Here is a 19,118-nt window from a genome sequence, read left to right as displayed (position 1 = left end):
GTTCCCGCAAGCAGTCACCACTAGTACATTGAATATGGTCATAAAAACGATGTTAACGCTGTGGTCCGTTAGCATTGGATGGATCAACAAGTACTGGATTCCATAAAAATAGCATCTTTTATTATCTGATTTACAATCCATTTTGAGTCTTGAACATATCCCAAGCTTCGTTTAGAGTACCAAAGATGCCACTTGCTAGCATTTTTTGTTCTACTGTCACAGTTGAGCCAAGCTGGAGAAATTTTTAAAAAAATGGGAGTGTTAATAAGTCACATAAACCAATCATCGTATTGCCATACTGCCCGCCGCTTTTTTCTTTCATTTACCTTGTCTGGATGCACTTTGGCAATGGCCTTCATGTACGTTATCTTACATCGCTTAGGATCAATAAGCTCGCTCATATTAGCTCCTTTCCAAGTTGCTTCGGGCCACAAGACAGTGTCAAGACTGGCTAACAGAGCTCTCAAGTTCTTCTCTTTTCCACTCTTCCAAGCAACCAGTCGTCTATCAACATCGTCCACCACCTTGAGTCTTTGTTCTTCCTCAGCATCTTGTAGAGCTGCTTTGGCACGCATCTGTTTGACTGCCTCCGATTTGTCCACATCCACTTTGGATGCTTTGGCACTGACCGGGGCGGCTGTTGCACTGATGGGATCGAAATCAACGCTGAAAGGATTGGATGTGGTGGAGTGTCCATTGCTGACAGGTGCCTTCTGTCTAGATTCAGTTTCCGCTTTGTGTGCACCGCTGATCGATTTGCGACATCGAGCAAGGCCTTGATGGATTTGGCTTGTGTTTTTACCGCCGTCTATTTTGGTCAGCATATTGTATTCGGTAATGGCATCCGCAAATTTCTCCATATTCTCCAGCGCCTGAGCCTTTCGAAGAAGTGCCTTGACAGCTTGATCGCGCATCGAGATACTAGCCCCTTGGATGTTATGAACAGAAGTGTCATCCACATGATCGTTTCCAATCAATTGGACTACAATATTGGAATCTTCCACAGCACGCTTATATTCGCCATTTTTGAAAAATGCTGCCGCTCGGTTGTTGTGTAAAATAATAAGGTGGTCATGTCGTTCAGGCAATTGCATGATGGCTTGCGAATAAGCTTGCTCCGCCTCAGAGTACTGGCCCAATTTGAAGAAATCATTGCCCCGTTGCTTATGGTCATTTGCACTATCAACTTGACCTCTGCTAGCTTCCACGACCCTTCGCTTTGCTCGTTGTTTAGTAGGTGTGGCCGGCTTTGGAGAGACAGCCTGGGGGATGTTCGGATTGGGAGATTGAGGTGTGCTTCTACCAGATGAACGTCCGGATGGAGTGGGGTTACGACGTCGAGAGGGTGAAACATAATTATCACTGGTATCTAGCAGTTGCTGCTGTTTCGCTTTGCTCGCCTTTTGTTCAGCAACATATCTCTTCCTTTGTCGTTCACGTTCAAGTCGGAATTCTTCTTCCTTTCGTTTTTCCTCTTCAGGGTCTTCATCCGAGCTTTCATCCGCATACTTTTCAAATTTACCACGTTGCTGCTCTCTCTCCACATCATATTGCAAGTGATCGTCGGGAGCATCCGTCATCCACTTTGGTCGAGATGGGCCACCCCCAGTCCCCCGAACTTTAGATCGGTCGCCTTCGGTTTGCATCTCATTCATGTATTTCTCGACCTTTTCTCGGCTGCTCTTGACAAATAAACTTGCATTCTTGTAGAGAAACCCACCCAGTTCACTGGCTTGAGAGACAATCTTCTCTTTTTGATGTTGGAATGCCGCATTTTTATCCTGCGGCGAATGATGCCTCACTTCTTCGTCTTCTTCTTGCTGTTGTCGTATTCGAGGACTGGCTTTTCTACTTGATCCACTGGAACGTGGGGAAGGATCGTCACCCCATAACATTTGACGAGCCGCTTCGTTGGTACCCGATCTTTGCTTTGATGATGGCGACCGTTCAGAGCGCGGTGGGCGCTGCTGCGATGGCGGCGCACTTGCTTCTCTATCTTGTAACAGTAAGTCAATGGCAAGACTGACATCTGTACCGTTCTCGGTCGCGTCTAAAGCATTCAGTGCTTGCTCACGAGTGAACCCCATTTCCACAACTTGTTTGACTAAGTGGTCTCTCGAAGCCATGGCGGGTGGCGAAGGGGGTGGAGGAGTATTGGCACGAGGCAATGGTGACTTCTGATATGCAAACAAAAATTGAGCGATCCCTTCTCATTGTGGGAAAATAACCCAAATCGGTAGACTAACCTGGGCTTTAACTGGAGGGCCAGCTAGAATGCCAAGAGGGTTATCGCTGTCATCCACAGTCTCGATTGTGTTCGCCGTTGCTGCTGTTTGACTCAAATTGGAGGGTTCGAAAGGGTCCATGTCAAATGGATCTAAGGATGCCGGAGGGGCAGGAGATGCTGAGTTCTATAAAAAGCAGCTTGTCAGAATAAAGAAAGTTGACAGTGACAACGGCTGTTAGCTTACACTTCTTTCAGGGCTTTTCATGTAGGTTTGATCGAATAAATCCAAATTCCATTGATTCTCTTTTCCTTGGCCTCGTTCAGAAAGATTAGAAGGGGTAGATGACTGTGATCGCCTGCGAGAATACATTGTGTAAGATGATAATAGTGGATATGTGGTTGCATAAACCGCCTTTCTTTCTTAAACTTACATGGCATTGAGAGAATTTGAAGGGCTTTTGGATCCAGAGCTTCTCCCAAACTCTCCCAGTGGGTCTAAAAGGCTATCAAAAGCGTCACCGGTGGGTTTGTTATGTGTGGTTGGACGTTGAACAGTCGGTTCAAGCACACGTTGCACATCGGAATTGTAGCCTGATGACCGTGGTGATGAAGAATATTGAGCAAGTTGCGGTGAAAGTGTGGCTGCCGGGCTCATGGATGGAGTGAACGATGTCGACATCTTGCTACTTTGTTGTTGTTGTTCTGCCAAGGACAATTTAGATATGTCCGGCTGGCTCTGACCTCGGAAATCTACGAGATTGCCAAAAACATCATCCTTTGTCGATTTAGGCGTTGTGTTAGAAGACAAGTTTGCCGGTTTCTTGGGAAGCTGAGGTGGACTCTTCTTCTTTTCAGGTTGGGACCAAACCAGATCTGAAAGGTCGTCCATTTTGAAAGACGTTAAAAGCAACAGTTGGAATCGGGTTGGCTTTGTCGTCGTACCTTGAAATTTCTTGAATGTCTCTCCCGCTTTGACCTCACTCCAACCAACCATTGTTCCATTCTTGCATAAGCATTTTTATCCCTAGTAAATGTCATTACTTTTTACATACAAAAACAAGGATGATAAATAATTCAGAATACCTCACAAAAAGATGTCGAGATGCGTAAAAGATATGCTTTATGTATGGAATTTATGTCTATAAAAAACTATGAACAAACGAAGTTGGGCTATGGAAACAGAGTATGGAATATAATACAAACACTAGATGAACAGATCCAGAAATGCAGGCACAGTCAAGGCTACACTCTCAACTAGAAATACCCCACAGGTTGGATTGGGAAAATGCCTCTCCCAAGGTGACCCTACTGTCAATTGGTGGAGAGGTGGTATGGCTCGAGCATAGGCGGTGGGTGGTGGTGATAAGAGGCCAGTGATTGAACGATTGGCCCGCTTGATTGGACCATCTGCCTTACAAGTCGATATGTAGCCGTCTAATAAAAAGTCATTATCCCGGACGCTGAGCTCTTCGTTATATTCCCTACAATCGACTTGACTGGCTCCCGACAATGTGCCACTCCGCTTCGGTGGCAGTTTCTTCCTTATATCCCACAACGACATGACAACCTTTGAAGGAGAGTCCTTATCGGCTCGAATCAGCAGCTTACCGTGACTGACATAACCATCCTTGACTTTAAAAAATTGATTGGGGCAGGTAAAGTCGGGTGTAAACCACAGCATTCTGTGCGTAGTGTCATAGGCCAGAAACTCCATAGCTAGCCCCGACTCGTTTCTCATCTTAGACGCCGATGGAGTACATGCTGCCATCAACTCGTGCAAGTTGGTTGAGACCAGCTCTATGATGTGCGGTTGTTGCCGAACTTTGTACTTCAGTGCTTCATCCACCAACTCTTGCGGAAACACTTGATAAAGCGCTGAGTACGAGCTGAGTGGGACAAAAGTCAAAATGTGAATAGCGACTTCTGCTGGCAACAAAGGCATAAAGTGAAGTCAAGGCAAGCGGTAGAAAAAAGTAAGTGAAGAAACCAACGCAGATATTGGGGGAGTCGTCGCATGACTGACTGGGCCGTGGGTTTGCTAGGTCACATGAGCAATTTTGTCATTGGCTTGCTTTTGAATTTGTAATTTTTTTTATACAATGTGAGATTCTATGGAAGGTGGCAGAAAAATACCCAGTTCCTTTCGAACAGATGTTAATGGCTTATCTAATAGCTCTTCAAAATATACATTCATCAATGGTTTGGATGAAACACCACACTGAATAGCCCATGGTACATAATTTTGAAACAGTCGGCTTCGCTCCGTCGACGTCAGCCGCAGATGGCCAAAGAGCGATGACAACATAGTCATTGGTAACCCGGTTTGCACCCATTCGAACCACTTCAATGCAAGCTCCTCTTCAACTGTGACACCGAGTCCAGTCAATGTGTGAAAGAAATCATGGCACTCTCTGTATCGTTTCATAACATAAGCTAGCTCCTCATCATCCACGAATTGCACCTAAAAATAAACCATGTCAACATCTCTTGTATCAGCACGGTTCAACTGGCATAAAACTTACAGCGGCTCGCGTGTCTGGTGTCACACCTTCTTTGTCCAACCACCCTACATATTCTCTGCCGAATGTATCGCTCGGCAGACTTCGTAGTCTGTCCAGGTCGAGTGATTTGGAATTGATGACAGGCCGTTCGCGTAAGATACGTCGACCTGTTCGGTCTTGAAGCATCTGGTCTCGAATTGACTCAAGATACCGTTGACCTGTTGTTTCGCCCAAGGTGGCTATCATATCTACGAGTTCCGAATTGAACGTTTGCTTAGTTCGATGTTCAACCATATCCAAATCACAGAACTTACATATCTCATATTTGATATGTGACTAACCTCCTCGATAAGGATCCAATAGAGCGGTTACTGCCGAGCCTGCTGCGAGTATAACTCTTTCAGCATTGGATATTGGTATATGTGTCTCGTAGAGTTTTTTATTATTGCGTTGATATTCGTCTGCATGGTGGGGAGGATCTAATAGAAACCAATGGAGTCAGTGGCTACAAAAGGTTAAGTAGCGTCTATTGGTAGCACGTTTTTGTACCTGGATTGAATGTGGAATTGAATCGTCTCAACGAAGTGGATAATCTAGCTGAATTGCTCAAGCGCAAAGATCGTATGCATGAGCGCGCCAATGTAGTTGGTAGAGGCATGGTGAATGATTACAGCAGCAACGTGTCTACCGTCCAGCTTTCATGCCATATTCAGACGGGGGGGGGACTTTTTTTTTTTTTTTTTCATGCCCGCGTCTGAGTGGTCGGCTTCCAGCCAGGCCCAGAAAAAAATGTTGTCGTCATCATTTCTTTCTTTCCATCATATACAGTGGCTGGGGTTGGGATACTGACACCTTTGATAGCAACACAACATGAGCACCATTTTACGTCGCGCTTACGCCACCAAGGCCTTGATCCCACCAAATCTCGCTGCCAGCAGAGCCGCTGGTGGTGCCAAGAAAGATGCCGCCCGCATGGGTGAGCTCGTCAGCTTCTACAAGAACTTGCCCAAGGGTACTGCTCCCCAGGTCAAGCCTTCTGGATTGGTTGGCAGATACAAGGCCAAGTACTTCGACGGTGAAAACTCTTCTGCTACCCCTGTCGTTCACGCTATTCTCCTCATCGGTGGTATCTCTTATGCCATTGACTACCACTTCCATCTTAGTACGTACTACGAATGTAATGCTGTTGCAAATTGCAGTTTGATGCGGGTGCTAATCTATCCTACTTTCCTTCATTACAGAGCACCACAAGAACGTGGAACACCACTAAATCGATGATATAGATAGCGTTTGGGAGAACTAGAGTCGAATGATGTATTGTTTTTTGACGTTTTATTCTTTCCCAAATACAACAAAAAACTTCCAGAATCAATCGTGTTGAATAGAACCTGCAAGGTCGCCTTTGTCATGACCTTGGATATTGAACATGGCAGTTATCAGAAGCGGTAGTTTCACAAAAAGGTTATGAACAGAGCAATTGAGAATCTCAAAACCAAGTACTTTTATTATTGTGATTTTTTTTGTTTTGTTTTGTTTTTCTTTTTTTTTGTTTGATTGAGAATGAGTGGTATTACGAAAAAAAAGAGTAAAGTAGATATATGTGAAGACGAGTGCGAAAGAGCAAGCTATTTCTACATCAAAAGATGAGCCATGCTGTCTGTTTCTAACCGACAACATGGGTTACCATCCATTTCAAACGGACGAGCAAATGTGTTTGTACAGGGGAAGATGATGAAAACATAGGGATGATGGAAGGATGCTGATAGGATGATATAGAATGTGAAGCACACACGGACATGATAAAGCAAAAGAAACAGCTTAGAAGATGATGTAAACATAGAGGGATAGTACATAAGATTGGGTTTGCGAAGGAAGGGATTGGGATATATATATGTAATATGCTAATTCATAGGCCGAAGCGCTCCTTATAGAGTGCAAATGTAGGGGAGTCACAGTTGTCTTCAGCCGATCGGATATCTTCTTCAATGGGAACCCAATCGGTATTCACAGTATTTGGACGGTGGACATGGATGGGAGCGAGGAATATACCTCTGCGAGCACATAGCGGCGTTTTTACGTCAGATTCATGAATCGACGAGATGTCAGACGCCATGCTAGACTCGGATGTGATGCTCACAACCGAGGCCGAGGATATCTTTACACCGAGATGGGGACGCTTGGGAGGACCAGTAGTAGGAGATAATGGTGGAGTGACCAATTCAAAGCAGCATTTCATAGCGTTCAAATAGTATGTCTGTTCTCCTTCTCCTTGTAGATGAGGCAGTCGGGATCGAATGGCTTCCACCCAAGATTGCATATCGTACTCTGAATCTGCACGCAAGACTAACATTTTGTTAGCTGACCGGGTCATAGGAGACGCTGGCGTGGGATCCATTGGCTCTAGCCGGAATGCATATGGATTGTTCGACGTTGGACAATAGCTCACACTTTTGATGGATCGTAAATTGATCACACGGGAAGGTGTATCAGCGTACTAAGAAACTCGTGGTTAGTACACTAGCATGACCCAAAAAGCAATCAAACGTAACACCAGCTTACTTCATTCTTATAGTACCGTAATTCACTACCAAGCAATACGAAAAACCGACAGGACCAGCCTAAGTTTCCAAATGAGTAGTGTCGTATCTTTGAGAGCCAGCCAGCTTTGGGTTGATGTAACGGTGCGTGAGTCGTCATCATGTTGTATACAAAACGATAAACGATATGAAAGTAAAAATGATATGTATATGAAATAATATATATAAAAGTGTAAAGGAGAGGATGGACCGATTATAGTGCAATGTTCTAATGGAAGGTGAGGGTTTATATAATTGCCAAAGAAATAAAAAAAAAATTTTTTTTCATCCGCCTCACCCAAGGAGATACTGTGGTGTCAAAAAATGAGGCATCCCAGCATAAGAACCATGTCCGTATAAGGTTGCGATTGACAATTGGCGCTACTCTCTGACCCTGCGTGACCTCCTCGACTTAAGAGTAACAATTCAAGTATATTATAACACAGCGGATGATGTGCTCACATTGTCATTGACTCCACCAAAGCTGAAAAATCACCTGAGGGCTGGCTACGTCCCCTAATGGTACACGTTTCTTGGTCATTGCCTTGGTGGCTAACCTCGAAAATATTGCGAACACGTAACGTTAAATTGACAGTGCTTCGAAGATTAATCGATCGGCCGAGCAATTCATGCGGAATACGATCGTACGAAACCCCAACTTTGTCAGCACGGAGTTATTCTATTTTACTATACGCCTGGGCTCCTAACAGTTACGCGCCCCCTCGGACTTGACGTAGAATAAGGGTAATGTATGTTATTTTTGGGTCTTATCGCATACAGGCAACATTTATTATGCTGAGCAACCGACGCCGTGACTGAAAATGCACGGCCCGGGCGTAAATGCTTGAGCATCATTGTTGTTGTAAATCTTTACGTCCCCATCCCATCGATCAGCCTACTTTTTTGCATTTTATGTTTTCCATTCATTCTGTATCGAGTATAATTCTATACCATGGAGGATAGTCTTGTAGAGTAATAGGCAGAAAGCAATATTGAATTGTATTCAATTCCTGAAATTAAAATTAGATGATTTGCATTTGTACCAATTGAGTGAAGGCTCTACTGAAGGATGGTAATCACCTGTTTTGAAGCTGCGCGCTTACTTGTTCACTCGGGAACTGTTATTTGCTTGCTACCCAGACTTCCCCTGGTCTTCCAATGTGCGCGTGATGCACAAACAAAAGTCGCCATGTGGGTTTAGTGGACAGTTTATCGAAAATTGTGGAATGCCTTAGCTTATGGAACATGCCAAGGACCTCGACATTCATTCCCAACCCAGCCGAGGCTCATTGCACATTCACCCTGCAGATCGTTGCCATTTTACAGATTTACCTAATTCTGCATTTTTCTGAGACGTGTGACTTTAAGGCACCCAGTTCAATATGTTTGTCGTCCAATAACAATGCAGGTTAGTTTATGCAATTAGCAGCAAAAGCGCTGCACAAAAATCAAGGCACTGATTCAAAAGGCTTTTGTTTTGTTTTGATTTTATTGCTTCCCAGTAAAAAAAGTTTATTTCGTAGCAACTTTTTGTTGCGCGGGTTAATAAACGTAGCAGTGTAAAATCGGATAGGTGCAGCAATCTGGACCATTATGGTTTCGAGGGCCTTGTTTAATAAAATTATCTAGAACGCGTTCCGTATATAGCCGTGATTCCACTTGCTCCGTATTATCATACGATGCACGCCATCTTACGCCAACCACAAGCTTTTAGTGGTGTACCCCATAATCAGAATCTTATAGAAAAGGATCGATCGAATGGTATCAAAGCTGATGTGAAAGGTGTTGCAAATGATGAAAGAGTAAAAATAGTGAAAGCTATTCAACCATTTTGTTGATCCAATCCCGTAGCCAGAATGGGCAATCCCTCAGTTGATATGCACAGTGTACCACCAGTCGATCTATGCATTTTGGAAATTTTGCCATTGCGAAGCACATCTGGAAAAATCCCCTTGCCTTAGAGATGGCCAATGCCTGCCATTTTGTCTTTGGGTTTCTTCCTCGTGTTAGAGAGCATCGGCGATATCATGCCAGCATCGTGTGTCTACAGCGTGATAGTATCCCTCGCTCATCCCAACGTTGGGTGACGTGCCCATGCAAGGGGGAAAATCGCTCACATCACGCCGAGGAGCATCGATCATGCCAAGCAATCCGACGTAGATGTGAAAATGCTTATACATGTATGAAAAGAAAATAGCGTCCCTACTTTTGCAGTAGGGTCTTTTGCCATTAGTCGGGCGAGTGCTGCAGGTAAGTTACTAGTTAACTTACCATTCCTGATTGCCTGCGTCCCCACCGAGATCAGGAGCAAATCTAATAATATACCCAATCAAAGGTGAGGACAGACCAAACTCGAAAACATTTGGTTCTCCAGGGACATGGTCCCAAACGGAGTGAATGCCGTGCTGATCATCGGGTGGATCATACGTTTAAATTAGCGTTGTAGTCAGCTTTTATATGGCCAAGTTTATGCTGTAGTACGCATACTTTTGAAAGCTGTCAACTTGTTGCAGGAAGAAAGGAGTAAGTGGTCCGTACTCGGCTGATCAAAAAGTTCATACACTCTAGACCTTGCCACATTTAGATTTTGTCGCTTCCAATTTGATGAAGGAATCTTGACGTACGGGAGTTGTTTCTAGATGCACTGCCCTGAAAAGAAAAAGAAGCTGTGACAAAACTACATTCTCCCCTGAGCGATCCAGTGCAGACATACGGTGGGATAGGGGATGACAATCACTGTTTGTAAAAATGTTGATTAACATATAGGTTTGTATTTTGACAAATTATGGAGAGTATTTACATTTCTTTCTTTGCGTTATAAGGTTTTACGGGGAACATCTAAAGAATTTAAACAACATAATAGTTGAAGACTGTCCGTAATAACGACATGAGACGGTGATTTAGGCAAGTTGGAGGAGAAGGGGGGAGGGGGTGGGGAGGTCAAAGAAATCTCCGATGATAAAATTCACCATTTCAAGTCTTCCATTGTTTTGGTTAAGGCAGATACAACGTCTTCACCAGATTGAGCCCCACTAAACCCAAAGGTAGCCTCTATTTCTGCGGGCGATTTGTTAGCGCTCATGACCATAATCTTCATCGTCGTGAGATCCCGTAAATGGGCGATTTCTAAGAAGTGGGCAGCTGCGTTCAATTCCACCACCAATCGACCGTCGGCTTCTTGAGCGATATATGAAAATTCCCAGTCATCGCACACATCGCTAGAATCGCCCGACCCAATATCTTCAACCAAAACTGCATTGGAAGGCATAATGGAGTTCGAGGTAGTGGCTCTTTGTAGCATTTTCTGTCGAAGGTGAGCACAGAACTCCAGGGTCATGCCGACAATTTCATTACGGAAGGGAACCGTTACCGTCAGGCTATCGTAAGCATCCAATAGTCGCAGTTTTCGCGAGAGACGTGTACAATGTATAGCCAATGCTCCATCTATGGCCATTTCCGTTCCCTCTTGGGTCCGCAATATGATCGTTGGCCCCGCATCCTTGGGTGGAGACGGCGGCCTTTGCGGTGTCGGCTCCCGCAATGGAGCGACAACTGGATAAGTGGCGGAGCTCATATGATGATGATAGTGTTCCATATCGACGGACAATGAGACTGCTTCATCATCGTCGCTATTGAGTACATAGTCGTTTTCAACTTGGTTTGTGGAGAACCGATCTTGAGCTTGCCCTGGATTAACTGCTTGTGACGATTGCCAAGACGACATGAGATTGCTACGATTTAGAGAATATAAGGTGGCACAGAGCGTCTTTTGATGGACAAGTAGGATAATTATTACCAAATAGTGGTATTGGAAAGGCAGAAAGTAGATTCGAGACCTTTTAAGTTGTAAATGGGTTTGCGAATTCAGACTTGCCACGGATACGTCTTCTGTGGAATTCATACGTCACGTGCACTCGCTCAGCAAAATTGAAAAGGACGCTGAGCCCGTAGGTTGGCGCAGTCGCGTAAATGGATGGCATCGGTACAACTTGCTAAGTACCTCAGTAAAATTTATAAAGAACGGCAAAAACTAAAGGAGAGGCGAAAATACTTTGGTGTACAGTGCATATATGTTTCTGCATGGAGTATGACCTAAGACATAATAGAATAGCCACTTTGAGTGTCAGGCTGGCCAGCTATTCAACTTCATTTTTCGTACTGTCCTAACACCATAGAAACTATCCAAGCACTTTAAAACCAAGATTGATTCTGTACATTTTAAAGTGCTAGCTGAGTGTATTATCAGTCTGTTCAAGAGCTTACGACGCCAGTAAAGAAACCACCGTGAGGCAACTACTCTTGTTTTTGACAGAATACAGATGAAATGTCAACCAGAGAATACCTTTTTGCAGTGCTGAAAAAGCGTGCAGGATTTAACAATGGGTGTTGCTAACCTTACACCTGGCATGCGCGTTGATTTTTGATATACTAAATGTATCCGCTGCATCGCAGTGTAACACTAAAGTCGTTTCAAATTAGACAAATACATAGGTGCAATTGCTCTATAGGCTTTCTAGCATCTTATCTCCTCACATATTGCAGTCAAATGTCTAACATGTCCATCATATAAAAGGGGGGATTGGACATTATCATCCAATCACCGTGGCTACTCAATCCTGTTATTCGGCCCACGTGACGGATCTGATCTGAGATAATATTATGTCAAAAAAATTGTCATAATTTTTCTAGAGCCCGACCATCCAAATCTCCTTGTCACCGACTCACAACTAATTTCAATGGATTTCGTCAAAGATCTCGACAATCGCCTTTTGTTTGCTATACCAAAGAAAGGACGTCTCTATGAGCAATGTCTTACCTTGCTCCACGGATCTGATTTGCAGTTCCACCGCAAGAATCGATTGGATATTGCTCTTGTTACCAACCTTCCCGTCGCTCTCATTTTCCTGCCCGCTGCCGATATTCCAAAATATGTGGCTGAAGGTAACATCGATATGGGTATCACCGGTCAAGATATGGTCGCTGAAAACGAATCCATTGATGAGGTTGAGGAAATTCTTGAACTTGGATTCGGAAAATGCAGCTTGTGCGTTCAAGTTCCCCTTGCTGGTGCAAACCAGACTGTCGAATCTTTGGTCGGTCGTCGAGTAGTTACCAGTTTCGAAGTTTTGGCAAAGAGCGTCTTTGAACCTCTGGACAAGGCTGCTGGAAAGACCACCAAAATCAGTTACGTAGCCGGTTCAGTTGAAGCAGCCTGCGCACTGGGTCTCGCTGATGGTATTAGTAAGTTTTTCCGACCATGCGTTTTGGCTACACAAAATGACGCATCATTAACACAGCTTAACCCTTGTACCTTTGTGTTGTGTAGTTGATTTGGTTGGTGAGTAGAGCGATGAGTTATTGGAGAATTGATATTAGATGGCGGTACTGACTCTTTTTGTTGTTTGGTGAAATAGAATCTGGCGATACCATGCGTGCTGCTGGTCTGCACGATATCCACACCATCATGGAATCTCAAGCTGTTTTGATCACCAACAAGAAGACCACCCATAGAGAATTGTGCGATAAGATTGCTTCACGTATTCGTGGTGTCATCACTGCTGGCCGATATGTCCTTTGCACCTATAACATTGAGCGAAAGAACTTGTCTAGCGCCGTCACCATCACACCAGGTCGTCAAGCTCCCACTGTGTCCTCTTTGGATTCGCACGAAGGATGGGTTGCTGTTCAGTCAATGATTGAAAAGAAGCGACAGGGCGAAATAATGGATGCGTTGAGTGCAGCTGGAGCAACTGATATTTTGCTCATGGCATTTACAAACTGTAGAGTCTAGATGTTTAAAGAGTCCTAGATGGCTTAGATTAAATACACCATTTTTTTCTTTTTTATTCTTTTTTGAATTCACCCACCAAAATCTACCTGTAACAATCGATTAAAAAGTTATCGAAAAGCATAAAACTTTGGGGGTATTTAGTGTTTTCACTACTTTCACTTCCAAGCCAATGAACAAGGTAATTTTACCAAAGCTGTTAAAGGCTGAACTCACAACACTCAATTCTCTTAAGGTGGTTAGCGAACACGTGTAGATGTCCACAAGTCGAATGGCTTGGCCTGTCAGGTTTGGGGCTGAGAGCTAATGCAAAATAAATTATATGCTACGACCTTGTTGGGCGCGAAGCACTTATTTTTTCTTCCACTACTTTTTCTTTGCACATACCGTGATGACCCACCACCACCACCATAATCATCATCACATCTCTCAACCTTCATCTGAGGCGGGAGAGTCAGCTCCGTCTGATAATGTTTCGCAACCTGTCTCAACATACGACAAAATTAGAGGCACTTGGAAGGAATTTGAAGGCAAAGTAGCGGATGATCCTGACAAATTCCAAGAAGGTCACGATATGAAGCACCCTGAAGACAAACAAGCCACTCCATCTTCCGCCTAGCTAGGCGACCAGTTGAATTGGGTGCGGCATATACTATAGACTATATTTAAGTACGATATGATTAAAGCGCGCGCGAGATATGGGATGCTTATGACACCGTAGCGGCGATATGTTCTGATACGTGTTTAGGGGATTGAATAAGGTATTACATGGGTGAGCTGCGGGGAGTTTCGGGACGGGTAGCTTGATCGTGGTGTAGAAGAGTTATTGGGAGCGATTCAGTGAACCCCCATTGCGTTCTAGCTTCCTTGGGGTACAATACACCGTGAGGCAAAATATTCCCAATGACATATCGTACACAAGATGAATGACACCATCTCATTGCTGGGCTATTTTTCTGGATCATTTGCCCATATTCATACTCTGCATAGAAAAATAAAACGCACTATCAGGTTATACTACCTGTTATGGACCACCCTTACACTATAACTTGCTCATCAATTGGGGGTTCCATCGGGCCATAAAATGTTCAAAAGCTCATGATCAATTTGTACCCAGTCACGTTTGCCAAGAATACATTCATTTTAATGCATTGTATGTTTCAATTTGGTCTCTCCCACGACGGCGTCCCAGCGGGCGTATTGAAGCAAAAAATTTCCAACATATAGCCTCCTAATACCTAACGCTGGCTATTTGGACATCTGCCAGCGAGGTGTCGACCTTGTAAGATTTCATTTTCACGTAAAATGACAAGGATATCGACAACGACGTGCATGAAGCCATACATCCTACACTATTTCAAAATGTTGGTAGATCACGTCAATGATATGATGATTCAAGGAGCTTGTTATGAAACTTCTCCATTCAAACCTGGGACTGGGTCACCATGACGAAAAAAGTGCCACGCTGGATGAAATTTATACCTTAAGACAAACAAGCTTGAACGAGAGTGGAAGGGAGTTGCAAAATTAAAGGCAAAAAGTATAAATACAAACGCATAAATGTACGCCATTCTTTACACTTCACCTCACAATGAACTACGATCAACAAAACAACCCTGACTACGGTAACCAGCAGCAAGATACTGGATACGGCCAGCAGCAAGGAGGATTTGGCCAAGCAGGATTTGGAGATCAACAGGATATTACCCGTCTCGATCAATCTCAAGATACTGGTTATAACAATCAGGGTGATTCAGGCATTGGTAGCACTCTCAAGTCTGGCAACAACCAAGGACTTGACTCTTCTATGGATAACCAGGACAACCAAGGAACCTACAACACTCAGTCGTCTGATACCTCTGGTATGGCTGGAGGAACTCGTGGTGGCTGGGATAGCGGAAACCAAATGTCTGGCTCAAATACTGGTTTTGGTTCATCAGACAACCAGCAGCTAGGATCTAGCAACCTGGGATCTTCCGGTGATAACTTTGGCTCTGGCAACCAATCCTATGGCGATAACACTACCTCTGGAGGCTTTTCTTCCAGCACACAAGATCCTTCCATGACTCAATCATCCAATTATGACTCCAGCATGCAAGGAGGACAGACTCAAAGCGCATGGGATGACCCCAACGCACGCACAGACACCTCTGGCTCTTACAATGATAACAATACCGACTTCAACCAGCAGTCGGGCCAGGCATCAACCGGTGACCAAATCAAGGGAGGCTTAAAGAAGCTTGCTGGTAAATTGGGTAACAACCCTGACAGATATCAAGAAGGCGACAGACAACAATCTGGCAACTATTAATCTGATGTAAAAAGCACACCATTTTTCCGTACTGTTTATAGTTTTTGTATTCATTTTTTGGGCTATCAAGTAAAAAAACCAAGTGTGTTGAACTTGCCAAAATACCCGTGTTTTCATTTTTTTCCTATTTGTGTGCCCCTCCGCGGATAAAGCCAACACCGGGAAATTCATGTGGCACGCTGGCTTGCCCTATAATGGCATCCAACTAACAGAGCTCAGCTGTGGAATTTAGCTCCAGCTACAGGTGGTCAAGGTGGTGGCGAGAGATTATCTTCATAAAGGTTATCTCTCGCTCACTACTCGCTTTTATGTGGCCCGCCTTTTGAAAAAGCTAGTGCGCATGCGATTTCCCACTTTTTTTTTTAATGTGGTGGCTTTGCAACCAGTCTACCCCAGAGTCTGACCCCATGGTGACATCATGTGTTTCATTCGGTAAAATTAAACGCTTCAACATCTCACAAGACCATGACTGAATAAAACCGAGAAAAGACGTTGATGAAACATCAGTGATACGCAATAGCGGCTACATGACAAAGATGAAAATTAGACAATGAATTGAAGGCAATGGGTAGTTACGGATGATAGGCGGTTGCTATGCTTGCCACTTCACCTCCACCAGAAACCGATCGCTGGACTGAACTCGAACACAAAGCAGTTGGCAAAAAAAAAAAAAAAAAATTTTGGTCGTGACTCTTTCCGTTGGTCGGGTCATCACAAATTTTAAAAAAGCGACGTAGGCCAAAGGGTTTTTCTCTCATTCTCCCTCTGTCTGCATTTTGTTTTTTCAAATACCCTCCCCCACCACTTCATTAATTGCCATCTACAGCACTTCATCCTGGCATCTTTCAACCCGGTACCACCTCCCACTTCTCCCACGTTTTCTGACTTGCGACACACGCCAATGTCCCCAGGCTCGTTGCCAACTGTCTCTCCGCTGACAAGTAGTCTGTACAACGTAATGATGAATCAAAACAATAGCCAAACTCCTCAGTCCAATGAAGAAATTTCTACTATTTTTGTCGTAGGGTTTCCTGATGACATGCAGGAACGGGAATTCCAGAACATGTTCATCTTCTCGCCAGGTTTCGAGGCGGCTACTCTCAAAGTCCCGAGCAAAGACCAAGAAGAAGAGATGGGCTTGAACACCCCAACTACCAATACTGTCTTGAGCGTAACTACACCTACGACCCCTTCAACGGCTGCTAACAACAATGCTCGCAAACAAATTGTAAGTATGGGGCTGGAGAATTGTGGTCCGAAATGGCTTTTTTTTTGGTTTTAGTCATGATAACAAAAAAAAAAGAGGTCTTCGCACGAGCGGCTCAGCAGTAAGGGCAAATGCGAAATCAATAGACAATTTTTTTAACCAACTTCTTATTTTGCTTCTCTTTAGATTGGATTTGCGAAATTTCGTACTCGAGTCGAAGCGTTGGAAGCGAAGGACATTTTGAGTGGACGCAAAGTCGATGCCGAGAAAGGGTCGGTTTTAAAAGCAGAAATGGCTAAAAAGAATTTGCATACCAAACGTGGTCTTTCCAGCGATCAACAACAAGCAACTGCGACAGCGAATCCACCCAGTGCTGGTTTCCCAATGGCTCCACAGGCCATTCATCCTCAAAAGCGATTCCCAGGAAACCCGTCGTCGGCTTACGAAGCATTTTATTCGGTGCCGGCACTGCCTAGTGACTTACTGTCACCCAACGAATATCCGTATGACTTTTACTCGGACGTATTTTCCCCCAGTACCCCTACTGCTTCTGCATTCAACGATCCGTCGTTTGTCTCACGTGCCCAGTCATTTGATGCTCGATCCTCTTCTGCGGCAACCGATACTCTTGGCGGATTGAACAACACTTCTAATGGAAATGGAGGCCTGGTGTCATCCTCTTCGGCCCGTACTCCTATTGGGTTTAATCCCGGTCATCGATTCTCCAAAGGGTTGATTGATTTGGAAAATGATCCTACCCATCCTCTCAGTTATTTATCCAAGTCTACGCCGGTTCAAAGTGATCGTGGATTTAGCAGTATTGCTTTGTTCGGCAGCTCAGCTTTGACCAATGGATTGAATGGTGCTCCACAGCAAAGCATTAGTAGTGTCTTGGACGAAGCTTCACCCAATCCACAAGCAGGGCAGACGAGTCAACGTGAGACGCCACAACAGCCTCCCACCGCCCGATTTGGGTCTCTCAGCATTAACACTAGCCCGGGCGTCCAAAATGCAGGCAACACCAATTCTTCATCCACGGCAGGAACCAATGGGTTGCCTTCACCTGGTCTTAGCTCGCCTGGGTATCGTGGGGTGACTATGATCCCAGCTCAAAATCCCGCTGATCAAAACCCACCTTGCAATACTTTGTATGTAGGTAATTTACCTCCTAATACCAGTGAAGATGAACTCAAGGCGTTGTTCTCAAGATGCGTTGGATATAAACGCTTATCATTTCGCAACAAGCCCAATGGCCCAATGTGCTTTGTTGAATTCGAGGATGTCGCCTGTGCAGCGCAGGCGCTGAATGATCTTTATGGCAACCCTCTTAGCAATTCTGTTAAGGGAGGCATCCGACTCTCCTACAGCAAGAATCCTTTGGTAAGTTGATGACTATTTTTCATTTTTGGGGGGAGGATGCGCAGTAGTAATATAACGAACGAGCTAATCCATATTGCGTACCTTTTTTACTAAACTTTATTATTCATTTTTGACCAGGGCGTACGTCAAAATCCAACTAGCAATAGCAATAATAACAGCAATAACAGCAGCACCTCAACCAGCAATAACACCAGTAGCACAATCACAACCAGCAACATTATTAACAGCATCAACAGCACTAGCAATATATCTAGCAACAACGGTATTCCCATTTCCATGATGAACGGTAGTAACAACAATCAACATAATAGCTTTGGATTCAATCCTATGGTTGGAGGCTTTTCTTTCTCTGACAGACGTGAAAGCTATAGCTTCGACCCACAGCTGTCATAAAAACCCCTCTTCCCCCAAAAAAAACCAAAGAGTATAGGACGGACGACGTTGGACTTGTATACCGAAGCGAAACCCACACCCCCACCCTCAATGTACTTCTTGCCTCTTCACCACTTTTCCCTTTTCTTCTTTTTTATTTTGTATACACAACAAGCACACCCCACCCAATTTTTTTTCCCTTCTTCTTTCTTTCCTCCTATTTTATTTTATATATATCGAGGTTTATTCAGCATTTTGATTTTCAGATTGTTCCACACTATCACAAACTTCGTTCGTCTGTGTACCCCGTCGTCGACATCACAACCAATGACAAAGGCCGGATTTGATATTCGGTTGTTTCTTTACCATTTTTTTTTTTTTTGAAGCTCCATCTCATTCATTTAACCGAAAACCCCACCTGAAGAAAATCAAGAAAAAACCCATGTGTCTCCCAGACTTGCCGTCTGTCATTTCTATGCTTTTGTATCCCACCCACAATCCCCAATCGAATCTCCTTTTGAATTATTTTTCTGCTATTTCTCTTAACCCATTTGTGTTCATCTATAATTTATTTTTGCATAAAACCTCGTGTTGGAAATCAATTGGTGTGCCTTAAAGTTTGTTCATTCATAGAGCGATAAGCCACGCTCTCTGTGTAGAGGTCCGGTGGGGCGGCGATTTAAACATCGAAACACAAATTCAAGAAACCGTCAAATACTTGCTGGGGAAAGGGTGCCAAGGACTTTTTCCATCTCT

At 44.1% G+C, this 19,118-nt stretch overlaps 13 protein-coding genes across 13 annotated transcripts; 6 read left to right on the top strand and 7 right to left on the bottom strand.

The window, feature by feature from the left end:
* Positions 1 to 130: 130 nt before the first annotated feature.
* K450DRAFT_168888 (uncharacterized protein) lies at positions 131 to 1,580 on the bottom strand (the record flags this gene model as incomplete). The annotated part of the gene is made up of 2 exons (XM_051584084.1): positions 131 to 232; positions 327 to 1,580. The coding sequence occupies 2 exons, from the start codon at positions 1,578 to 1,580 to the stop codon at positions 131 to 133; spliced, it is 1,356 nt and encodes a 451-aa protein (XP_051448977.1).
* Positions 1,581 to 3,431: 1,851 nt separating this feature from the next.
* K450DRAFT_195680 (uncharacterized protein) lies at positions 3,432 to 4,169 on the bottom strand (the record flags this gene model as incomplete). Its single annotated transcript, XM_051584506.1, has 1 exon — positions 3,432 to 4,169. One exon carries the CDS (start codon positions 4,167 to 4,169, stop codon positions 3,432 to 3,434), a length of 738 nt encoding a protein of 245 aa, XP_051448976.1.
* Positions 4,170 to 4,319: 150 nt separating this feature from the next.
* K450DRAFT_267970 (uncharacterized protein) lies at positions 4,320 to 5,386 on the bottom strand (the record flags this gene model as incomplete). The annotated part of the gene is made up of 4 exons (XM_051592858.1): positions 4,320 to 4,688; positions 4,750 to 4,976; positions 5,070 to 5,207; positions 5,278 to 5,386. The coding sequence occupies 4 exons, from the start codon at positions 5,384 to 5,386 to the stop codon at positions 4,320 to 4,322; spliced, it is 843 nt and encodes a 280-aa protein (XP_051448975.1).
* Positions 5,387 to 5,474: 88 nt separating this feature from the next.
* K450DRAFT_220851 (uncharacterized protein) lies at positions 5,475 to 6,051 on the top strand. The gene is made up of 2 exons (XM_051585622.1): positions 5,475 to 5,890; positions 5,972 to 6,051. The coding sequence occupies exons 1-2, from the start codon at positions 5,599 to 5,601 to the stop codon at positions 6,004 to 6,006; spliced, it is 327 nt and encodes a 108-aa protein (XP_051448974.1). The 5' UTR covers positions 5,475 to 5,598; the 3' UTR covers positions 6,007 to 6,051.
* Positions 6,048 to 6,624, bottom strand: K450DRAFT_220848 (uncharacterized protein). The gene has a single exon (XM_051585621.1). The coding sequence runs from the start codon at positions 6,403 to 6,405 to the stop codon at positions 6,097 to 6,099; it is 309 nt and encodes a 102-aa protein (XP_051448973.1). The 5' UTR covers positions 6,406 to 6,624; the 3' UTR covers positions 6,048 to 6,096.
* Positions 6,386 to 7,776, bottom strand: K450DRAFT_220846 (uncharacterized protein). The gene is made up of 3 exons (XM_051585620.1): positions 7,603 to 7,776; positions 7,288 to 7,533; positions 6,386 to 7,222 (listed from the first exon to the last, which is right to left on the bottom strand). The coding sequence occupies exons 2-3, from the start codon at positions 7,426 to 7,428 to the stop codon at positions 6,635 to 6,637; spliced, it is 729 nt and encodes a 242-aa protein (XP_051448972.1). The 5' UTR covers positions 7,429 to 7,533; positions 7,603 to 7,776; the 3' UTR covers positions 6,386 to 6,634.
* A 2,391-nt stretch (positions 7,777 to 10,167) lies between these two features.
* On the bottom strand, positions 10,168 to 11,297 carry K450DRAFT_220840 (uncharacterized protein). Its single transcript, XM_051585619.1, has one exon. It carries the CDS (start codon positions 11,203 to 11,205, stop codon positions 10,270 to 10,272), a length of 936 nt encoding a protein of 311 aa, XP_051448971.1. The 5' UTR covers positions 11,206 to 11,297; the 3' UTR covers positions 10,168 to 10,269.
* Positions 11,298 to 11,957: 660 nt separating this feature from the next.
* K450DRAFT_220829 (uncharacterized protein) lies at positions 11,958 to 13,241 on the top strand. The gene is made up of 4 exons (XM_051585618.1): positions 11,958 to 12,545; positions 12,631 to 12,642; positions 12,719 to 12,873; positions 13,114 to 13,241. Exons 1-4 carry the CDS (start codon positions 12,041 to 12,043, stop codon positions 13,120 to 13,122), a joined length of 681 nt encoding a protein of 226 aa, XP_051448970.1. The 5' UTR covers positions 11,958 to 12,040; the 3' UTR covers positions 13,123 to 13,241.
* K450DRAFT_220827 (uncharacterized protein) lies at positions 12,998 to 13,784 on the top strand. Its single transcript, XM_051585617.1, has 2 exons — positions 12,998 to 13,273; positions 13,328 to 13,784. The coding sequence occupies exon 2, from the start codon at positions 13,415 to 13,417 to the stop codon at positions 13,709 to 13,711; it is 297 nt and encodes a 98-aa protein (XP_051448969.1). The 5' UTR covers positions 12,998 to 13,273; positions 13,328 to 13,414; the 3' UTR covers positions 13,712 to 13,784.
* Positions 13,785 to 14,412: 628 nt separating this feature from the next.
* On the bottom strand, positions 14,413 to 14,781 carry K450DRAFT_220824 (uncharacterized protein). Its single transcript, XM_051585616.1, has one exon. The coding sequence runs from the start codon at positions 14,661 to 14,663 to the stop codon at positions 14,499 to 14,501; it is 165 nt and encodes a 54-aa protein (XP_051448968.1). The 5' UTR covers positions 14,664 to 14,781; the 3' UTR covers positions 14,413 to 14,498.
* On the top strand, positions 14,506 to 15,689 carry K450DRAFT_220823 (uncharacterized protein). The gene has a single exon (XM_051585615.1). The coding sequence runs from the start codon at positions 14,684 to 14,686 to the stop codon at positions 15,401 to 15,403; it is 720 nt and encodes a 239-aa protein (XP_051448967.1). The 5' UTR covers positions 14,506 to 14,683; the 3' UTR covers positions 15,404 to 15,689.
* Positions 15,690 to 16,080: 391 nt separating this feature from the next.
* On the top strand, positions 16,081 to 18,594 carry K450DRAFT_220809 (uncharacterized protein). The gene is made up of 3 exons (XM_051585614.1): positions 16,081 to 16,631; positions 16,797 to 17,990; positions 18,108 to 18,594. The coding sequence occupies exons 1-3, from the start codon at positions 16,305 to 16,307 to the stop codon at positions 18,381 to 18,383; spliced, it is 1,797 nt and encodes a 598-aa protein (XP_051448966.1). The 5' UTR covers positions 16,081 to 16,304; the 3' UTR covers positions 18,384 to 18,594.
* Positions 18,020 to 19,018, top strand: K450DRAFT_220807 (uncharacterized protein). The gene has a single exon (XM_051585613.1). It carries the CDS (start codon positions 18,474 to 18,476, stop codon positions 18,744 to 18,746), a length of 273 nt encoding a protein of 90 aa, XP_051448965.1. The 5' UTR covers positions 18,020 to 18,473; the 3' UTR covers positions 18,747 to 19,018.
* The last annotated feature ends 100 nt before the right edge of the window (positions 19,019 to 19,118 follow it).

This window comes from Umbelopsis ramanniana, assembly GCF_025399195.1.
Source record: "Umbelopsis ramanniana AG unplaced genomic scaffold K450scaffold_3, whole genome shotgun sequence".
Taxonomy (NCBI): Eukaryota; Fungi; Mucoromycota; class Umbelopsidomycetes; order Umbelopsidales; family Umbelopsidaceae; genus Umbelopsis; species Umbelopsis ramanniana.
Note: the sequence above shows the minus strand (reverse complement) of the source record. Positions and strands in the feature narration are given on the sequence as shown.

Excerpts from the sequence above, each read along its gene's own strand:
- K450DRAFT_220851 (XM_051585622.1), top strand. The coding sequence starts at position 5,599 with ATGAGCACCATTTTACGTCGCGCTTACGCCACCAAGGCCTTGATCCCA. Across the intron at positions 5,891-5,971 it reads TGACTACCACTTCCATCTTA|CACCACAAGAACGTGGAACA; the intron begins GTACGTACTACG and ends TTCATTACAGAG.
- K450DRAFT_220848 (XM_051585621.1), bottom strand. The coding sequence starts at position 6,405 with ATGTTGTCGGTTAGAAACAGACAGCATGGCTCATCTTTTGATGTAGAA.
- K450DRAFT_220846 (XM_051585620.1), bottom strand. The coding sequence starts at position 7,428 with ATGATGACGACTCACGCACCGTTACATCAACCCAAAGCTGGCTGGCTC. Across the intron at positions 7,223-7,287 it reads TACGGTACTATAAGAATGAA|TACGCTGATACACCTTCCCG; the intron begins GTAAGCTGGTGT and ends CGAGTTTCTTAG.
- K450DRAFT_220840 (XM_051585619.1), bottom strand. The coding sequence starts at position 11,205 with ATGAATTCCACAGAAGACGTATCCGTGGCAAGTCTGAATTCGCAAACC.
- K450DRAFT_220829 (XM_051585618.1), top strand. The coding sequence starts at position 12,041 with ATGGATTTCGTCAAAGATCTCGACAATCGCCTTTTGTTTGCTATACCA.
- K450DRAFT_220827 (XM_051585617.1), top strand. The coding sequence starts at position 13,415 with ATGCTACGACCTTGTTGGGCGCGAAGCACTTATTTTTTCTTCCACTAC.
- K450DRAFT_220824 (XM_051585616.1), bottom strand. The coding sequence starts at position 14,663 with ATGGCGTACATTTATGCGTTTGTATTTATACTTTTTGCCTTTAATTTT.
- K450DRAFT_220823 (XM_051585615.1), top strand. The coding sequence starts at position 14,684 with ATGAACTACGATCAACAAAACAACCCTGACTACGGTAACCAGCAGCAA.
- K450DRAFT_220809 (XM_051585614.1), top strand. The coding sequence starts at position 16,305 with ATGTCCCCAGGCTCGTTGCCAACTGTCTCTCCGCTGACAAGTAGTCTG. Across the intron at positions 16,632-16,796 it reads ACAATGCTCGCAAACAAATT|ATTGGATTTGCGAAATTTCG; the intron begins GTAAGTATGGGG and ends GCTTCTCTTTAG. Across the intron at positions 17,991-18,107 it reads CCTACAGCAAGAATCCTTTG|GGCGTACGTCAAAATCCAAC; the intron begins GTAAGTTGATGA and ends ATTTTTGACCAG.
- K450DRAFT_220807 (XM_051585613.1), top strand. The coding sequence starts at position 18,474 with ATGTACTTCTTGCCTCTTCACCACTTTTCCCTTTTCTTCTTTTTTATT.